Below are 7791 nucleotides of genomic sequence, written 5' to 3'. Positions count from 1 at the left end.
AAGCTGCATGTCTTTGGACGGTGGGAGGAAGCCGGAGTACCCGGAGAGAACCCACGCAAACACGGGGAGAACATGCAAACTCCACACAGAAAGACCCCGGCCTGATGGTGGAATTGAACTCAGGACCTTCTTGCTGTGCGGCAACAGTGCTAACCACCATGCCACCGTGCTGCCCAAGTTTGATATGCCAAAAATCATATATCCATACATATATCCTGAAGACAATTAGGCCTGGGCTAGATCATATTCTTGAGCAGTGAGTTCTTTATGGCTTTGATCAAATCCACCATTATATGTGTGGGTGGATGAACCTTTAACCTGTGTACCTTCAGCTTTTCTCCCCTGTGTGAGCGTACTCTCTCTGCCTCAGCGTGGCTGCAGTGTTGCTGCTCTCCCAGCACAACAAACCTTTGCTCTAGTCCTCCTGTGCTAGTCCACGCACGCACGTTACGTCGTACGTCGCCCCACCCACCCAGTAAACCACCTTGCGTATGGAAGTATGGCTGCCCCAGCTACAGAACTACTACTCGGCCAAAGTTTACTGCTGCGATTTTCACGTGAAAGCTATGAATAAGTACGAGAGCCAGGGGTTCGGTAACGAAGAGCTCGGCGACTGTGAACAGAGGAAAGGACTTGTAAAAAGAGTCGTCGCTCTCTGCCCGGCTGAGTTGCCTCGATTTGCCTTGATTGAAGTGCCTTTTAGTCCGGGTACCGCAGGGGAAGAAACTCCGCAAGACGAAAAAGTGGACACGGAAGTTTGAAACCAACTGTGGCTTTGGAAAGACCAGCTGCAAAGTGTTGAAAGGGTGGCGGTCAAATCATGTTTTTGTGAGACGTTTAAGTGCACTTGTCGGCGGTTTCCCTACCAGCGAGCCAGCGACAGCCAACTGTTGCCTGCTTGGTGTGCATTTAAGGGTCTGGCGCTGCATACCACCAGCAGTTGGTTAGCTTTCATGGCTATCTCCAACATTAGCTTAAGGTCGCCAGCTAACAAATCATATATATGTTTCTGTGACCGTGTAAGTTTCTGTAAACACTTGTTTTTACTCCCCACGGCGTTCGTAACTAGAGCAAAAGTTTGCTTTATCTGGCACATTTACTTCAGTGCCTGTTACTGATGATTAAATGATCTTTTTTTTCATTATTTATTTTTTAAACTTTGGTATTCCAATAAAATAAGGGCAGTATTGTTATGGCTATCAATACTTGCTACTTTTCTTGCTTTTTCTCTCCGTGACTAGTTTTTAAATCTAACACTTGGCAGTTTTTTTTTGCATATCTATAATAGAATAAAATAGAATAGCCCTTTATTGTCATTGTACAACTAAATTGTGGGTGCTCCACACCAACTGTGCGGAATAAAATGTAAATGGTAGATAGCAGGAATAAATATGAATGTATCTTAACCTAGATTAGGGGTTTTAATAGCTATCTTTTTTATTTAAAGAGCCTTGAGGCAACTGATATTGTGTTTGGCGCTATATAGATAAAACTGAATTGAATAGACGGGCATTAAAATTAGAAAATTTAGCTGACGTTTAGGTTATAGGGAACAAGGGAAAACTAATTTGTATAGAAAAGGAAACACCTGACATCACAATTAAAGTGGAACACAATAAAACTAAATGAGCAGTTAAGATTAGCTTGTGGTTTGTTATTTGGCACAAACTTTATTTTGACTTTAGGGTCATATATCTTTGTGTTAAATGAAATCATCACTGAATCTTGTTTTATTTGTCTCTAGATCGCTGTGAAATGTCCTGTAAAGCACTCACACTCCATTAATGCATGATAAACAGAGACATACTGGAGCATCACTGATTTGTGCTGGTGACCTCCATCACCTAAATTCTGGGAGGGGAGTGCCCGAGCCAGGGGAACGGATTCTTTTCTTTTCCCAATCTCCTCTTTTCCTGGTGGGCAACTGAGTCCAGCTTGGAGAGTCCCGGCTGCGGCCTGGCACCCTGCCCTTATGGGGCAGCAGCCGGGGAAGCTTGTAGGGGACCAGAGGAGACCCAGTTTGCCGGCCTTCATCAAGGGCTCGAAGAAGGAATCATCACGCCATGGGAACCAGCCCTGTAATGTTTTTGCTGTGCACGGTAAGATCAAATGTTTTTGTCACTTATTACGTTGACAGCAAATGGATTTCCTAAAGTATAATAAATTTGCTCAGTAGGGGAAATTCTTGATTGTTGAAGTGTGCATGTGTGCATTTTGAAGCTTTTTTTTGTTTGTTTTTTTGAATATCTTGTGTGGGCATTGGCCTGAAATCAAGCACAAAAAAATTCATTGTTATTTTTGACTCTCCCTGTGACAAACATTTTTTCAGCAGAATAAATCCCACAGTGAAAATGCACTTACTGGAGCAACCACTGTACATATTAGCCAAAGCTAAACATCGATTATGATCTGACTAATTAATCAATGAAGATAAAATAAATTGCTGTCCAGCTGCTATATTTATGTTCTTTTTAAATTTTACACACTTTGTGCATAAAAAACAGTATATTTTTAAAGCTCATTTTTAAGAAAAACGATGACATGTAGCTTGTATTTGATGGAAATCTATTAGTAAACATTACCAAATTAACTGTTTACTAATAGATTGAGGAAATGAGTTTACACTTGACCCTTTACAAGATGTAACTTAGTTTATTAAATGTGTGTTTATTATAATAATGACCTCCACAGATGGAAGCAATGTTCTAATGTAATGTCATAAAAGTTTTTTGAGCTTCTTGGGCACAGAAATGCCTTTAAACCTTCAACACAGTCTTTAAAATATTTTTAGCAAATGTGTGCAGTATGCTGAGGGTTTTTCTGACTTTACACTGTCAGACACACGAGATAAACTTTGAGTGACTGCTCATTGTCAACATGTCAAATCTTAACATGAGTGATCAGTCCAGGAATGTTTGGTAGTTTGGTTTAAAAATATACTTCAATGATTAATGGAATATCAGAATAGTTGCATTGTTTCTCCACACCTTTGGGAGCCATGTTTGCCTCTGGGTAAGACTGGCATACTGTTGGTGCAGAGCTTCACCACGTGTGAGAGAGAAGTCTTACCTGGGTGTGTGTCGTCTTTGTGGTTGGCGGGAAGTGCATCGTTTATGTCCATTTAAAGCCGTCTGATTTTGTTTCTGTTTTTCTGCTGGTTTGAGTCTCTTGTTTTTTGTCCACATATTCGATCAGAGCAGACTTCCATAGTTTTAAACATTGCTTATGAAACACTGTCATGTCATGTATTACTTTGCCTCATGTTTCTGTCATTGCTAGCTTATTATTTTCCAGTTTGACTAGTAAAACTGTCTTTGTCTAAATGTGTTGCCCAGAATAGTTAAACCTAAAAAATAAAAAGGTGCAGGAAGGCTTGCACTCTGTTCTAGATCAAAAAAGAAATGTATGATAGTAGGATTTTTAATTTGCCCCTGTAAACTTTTTTAATTGGTCTTAAATTTTCTGCAGTGAGGGGTTCAGATCAAACAGGAAGTAGATTATTACTGCATTAAGCATTTCTGTCTAAAGACCAGACATGCACCGATTGTGAAATTCATGGGTAATATCAGTGTTTAGAATATGGCTGAGTGTCGATTCTGATGGGTTTTTTTGTGTTATGTTTCCTGTGTTTACAAAATCTACAGAGGTATAAATGTTTTTGAAACCTTTCAGCTCTGCACACGTTCTTTTAACATTTATACACCAGTGCAAAGTTATTAATCACTGGCATCTGTAAATGTCATTTTAGTGGTGAACTTTTGCAGTATTGATACTGGCTGATTCCTGGGTGCACCCCTATGTGAGGCATCAGTGGAAAGAGAGGTAAACAGATATTATCAATGTAGAAGACAATTTTTCAAAGTAATGGAAGGGCTGCAGAAAAAAGATACTCATTATTATCAGAGATGCATCTTTTTTTAATTTAATTTTTAATATGATTTTTAATTAGTGGATGTGAATCATGCATCTAGCTAACTGATAGGTTAACCGAATGTGTCTTTAGCGTTGTGATTGCCTTGGCAGGATTGCTTTCCACTGACTCTAAAGCTTGCTTAACACAGTGGGGAACAGGACATCGAAGGTCATGCAAACAGAATGAAATTGTGTGCTGGTAAATGGATCGAATTTTGTAAAGGGTTACTGACATGGGATGCATTTGCTTTTCCTTTCTATCCCTTTCCTCTTGTGATGTGCAGGTTAGACCGTAAGAGGGGATGTGAGTCACAGTGCAAGAGGAGGGCAAGATCAACACATGATTTTATGTTTTGTTTTTTTCTTCCCGGTGAAGCAAACTAGTTAAAACTAGGATCTTTAGAACCATGCTGCTTCTCAGCAGGCAGGTTCAGACCTCTGCATGCAGCTGCTTGGGAAAGAGACAGAGGTAGTGAGGGGCAAGCAAAGACCTGTTTCTGTTCTTGGCACTTCTGCATGCTGTGTGTGTAGGTATGTACTGTGTTTAGGCATGGTTAGCTTGTACAGAACTATTCCATTTTTAGCTTTCACCATGTGTGTTTCAAATTGCAGTGTGTGCGTGCTTAAGTTAATCATACAACTGTGTAGTTCAATAATTAAAGTACATAGTTAGTTAACTGAAATGAATCTTAAAAACCAGAATATGGGGGAATTAACTGAAAAAATGCAAAATGTTTCATTGACATTGTTGCGTTTGTTGGGGAGAAAACTTACAGACATACAGTACAGGACTTCAGAGTCACACTGCTAGCGATCAAAGATTTATGTAAATTTGACAAGCTGAATGCATTCTGTAATGCACAGGAGATACGGCATGAGATCGGCTGTAGACCATTGTCAGTCAATCAGGACGCAGATCACAATACATTATGGGAAAAAAAAAAAAGCAAAGAAATTAGCGAAACAGCGAGGCCACGAAAGGTGAACTGCATTATAGCGAGGGACCACTGTACTGCAGTTTGTGTTGTGTTTCTATCCATCTATCCATTTTCTCCTGGTGATCCTTTTCAGGGTTGCGGGAGGCAAAACCCAGCTACCACAGGGTACATCCTGGACAGGTCGCCAGTCTGTCGCAGGACTAACACATAGAGACAAACAACCATTTGCACTCACATTCACACCTATAGGCAATTTAGAATGATCAATTAACTTAACCCCACTAACTGCATGTCTTTGGACTGTGGGAGGAAGCCGGAGTACCCGGAGAGAACCTACGCAAACACAGGGAGAACATACAAACTACACACAGAAAGTGCTTCCATTTGGTTGAATAAGTTGTTACTTTGTAACGCAGAGACAACTTTACAACACCCTTCATGTGTCATTTATTCTTGGTTAACATCACTTGTTCTAAACTGATGATTTCCTTACTAAAAATGATGAGGGTGAAGAACATTGATTTCTGTCTTTTAATGTAGTGTTATGGTGCCATTACACCCACCGTTCTTGGCCTTGCGAAGGGTGCAACACTCCAAAAGTGACATGCATTTGCTGGGTCAAGCCACGCTTTGGTTTCATTTTGGCCAGTGGTGCACCTCTTGACTTTTGTAACCTTGTGTGGGTGCCGCAGCTGATGTCACAGAGTTAAAGCCACTACAGAGATTCAGAGGTTATACACAAAGAGATTTTTAAAAAGTTAGTGCCTGTGACAGCACCGATAGGCTCCAGTGGGCCCGAAATTCTGAATAAGTGCTTATAAAAATGATGGATGATTTTTTTGTTTTGTTTTATACTTCAGCACAACTAGCCAGAGAAAAAATATCTGTTTATGGAAACTGGGATGTGTATGTGACTGCGAGTCATGTATTTGTATTGTAAAACCCATTGTGGACTTAAATTATCCTCTGACAAATGAAACACATAAAAGGAAGTAAAACTATTAAAAAGTAAAAATCACAGCAAACTAGAATTGAGCAGACAAACCCTGGAAAGTGAAACTAAAATGAATCTGGAAGAATTCACCAGATTTTCAGTCAATGTGTCCGTAGAGCTGGGCGATAGAACGATAACGATATGTATCGCGATATAACTTTTACTCGATAGAGAAATTAAGCTATCGCGATAGACTTCGCCGCTCTTGTCCTCTTAAAATAAAATTTTTTTTTTAAAAAAAGGTCAGCCAATCCAAACTAAGTAGCGCAGAGCCGAACCAATCACAGCCGCAGCGTCACGTCGCGACTTGTTACATACAGCACAAGTGCCAAGCCGCACGTGTGTTTGTTTGGGAAGCAGGCAGTGGGTGGTAATAATAATAATAATAATAATAATGGATTGGATTTATATAGCGCTTTTCAAGGCACCCAAAGCGCTTTACAATGCCACTATTCATTCACTCTCACATTCATACACTGGTGGAGGCAAGCTACGGTTGTAGCCACAGCTGCCCTGGGTAATGGAGCCAGCGCGTAATGGAGGAAATGAGTGTGCCGACTAGAAAAATCTACCGAGCGTGACCGAAGAGAAAACAGATGACGGTTCCAATGCCGGAGAGATTGTCGAACGGAAGAGCCATAGAAGTTCCGTAGTGTGAAGGTATTTCGGCTATTTCAAGTCTGACAAAAAACAGAGTAGCGTGCACTGTAAATTGTGCCGAAAGCAAGTCTGGAAATACAATAAACTGGTGCATGCGTCACACTGTGCGCCACGTTATTGTTTCGGTGAAATGAATTTCTACAATACTGTTACTGTTAATTCTACTCTCTGCAGTGTTTAAATGCTTACATATACACACAGTTACTGTCCGTCCACACATACGACTCGGGTCTGCTTCTATGCCCCAGCTTTGTTTACTTTTTCCCACCGAGGCTTCTAGACTTCTGATTGGCCAACATTTCTGCACGGTTAGGAATCTAGCGCCACCTGCTGCTTTGGCATGTTCATAGCAGCGTTTTCCTTCATTTCTGCCTTTATGTGTGGACGGGATTATTTTTTAAAACGAAAACGGAAAATCTCCGTTTTCAAAAACACCCGTGTACGTGTGGACGTAGCCTCAGTCTCTGACTGGAAGCGCTAATTCGTCATTCGGCTTTTGTCAAACTAAAGTAACTGTTAAAACTGTTTGAAAAGCTCAGCTATACAACAAGGAGAGATTGAGAATTTCCTTTTAGTTCTCAGTTTATTTGATACTGACAAAAGTTAGTTTTGTCTGTTCTTCTGTAAAACAAACTAAGATTTATTTTTAGAATTAATATTTTGTTTCTAAGTGGAATTGACAATTTAGTCTGTTTTTGTTTGTTCTGTTTTGAAACTTAAACGCTTTAGCGGCTGCCTTTTGTGTAGTTTGCAATATTTGCCTTTATTTATCTGAAAAAGTCTCATGTTCCTTAAGTACATCTACCCTGTTGAACTTATTATGGGAAATAAATATTTAAATAAAAACAAGCTGCTGATTATTTCACATTTTACTTGTGAGCAACGGCACATTTAAATCTTACAAATATAGTTATTTGGCTTATATCGTGATAGATATCGTTATCGCCTGAAATGAAAAAAACATATCGTGATATGAAAAAATCTCATATCGCCCAGCTCTATGTGTCCGTGGTTGGTGTCAGCATAAAATTTTCTTTAGTTAGATATCTTCTCTTTAGATGTTCCAGCAACCGCTTTAAAGTGCACCACTTGCAAGCTGTAAGAAATTAAATGGCTGCATAGAAAGACTTAAAATAATTCTTTTCCTTTGTTTTCATTCCCTGAAATGGGCTGACGCTGGAAACAGGACAGCTGTGAACGTTTTGGAGAAAAGAAAAGACTTTCTATCTTTTTTTAAGGCTTGCAACAATATTATCTGACTGTGCTTTAATATTTGAAGTACCCAAA

The 7791-nt window shown here is 39.8% G+C and overlaps 1 protein-coding gene across 2 annotated transcripts in view; it reads left to right on the top strand.

Moving 5' to 3' along the window:
* Positions 1-471: 471 nt before the first annotated feature.
* The window catches only part of abl1 (c-abl oncogene 1, non-receptor tyrosine kinase), a 32112-nt gene continuing 24792 nt past the window's right edge, over positions 472-7791 (top strand). The window contains exons 1-2 of one of the 2 annotated variants that reach the window (XM_080865848.1): positions 472-979; positions 1745-2099. In XM_080865848.1, the coding sequence (XP_080721974.1) occupies positions 1973-2099 (127 nt within the window). In that variant the 5' untranslated portion in view covers positions 472-979; positions 1745-1972. Of the gene's footprint in view, positions 1020-1744; positions 2100-7791 lie in introns of both variants that reach the window. The other variant, XM_080865847.1, reaches the window with a different exon arrangement.

The sequence above is a fragment of the Rhamphochromis sp. 'chilingali' genome (genome assembly GCF_963969265.1).
Source record: "Rhamphochromis sp. 'chilingali' genome assembly, chromosome: 2".
Lineage (NCBI taxonomy): Eukaryota > Metazoa > Chordata > Actinopteri > Cichliformes > Cichlidae > Rhamphochromis > Rhamphochromis sp. 'chilingali'.
Note: the sequence above shows the minus strand (reverse complement) of the source record. Positions and strands in the feature narration are given on the sequence as shown.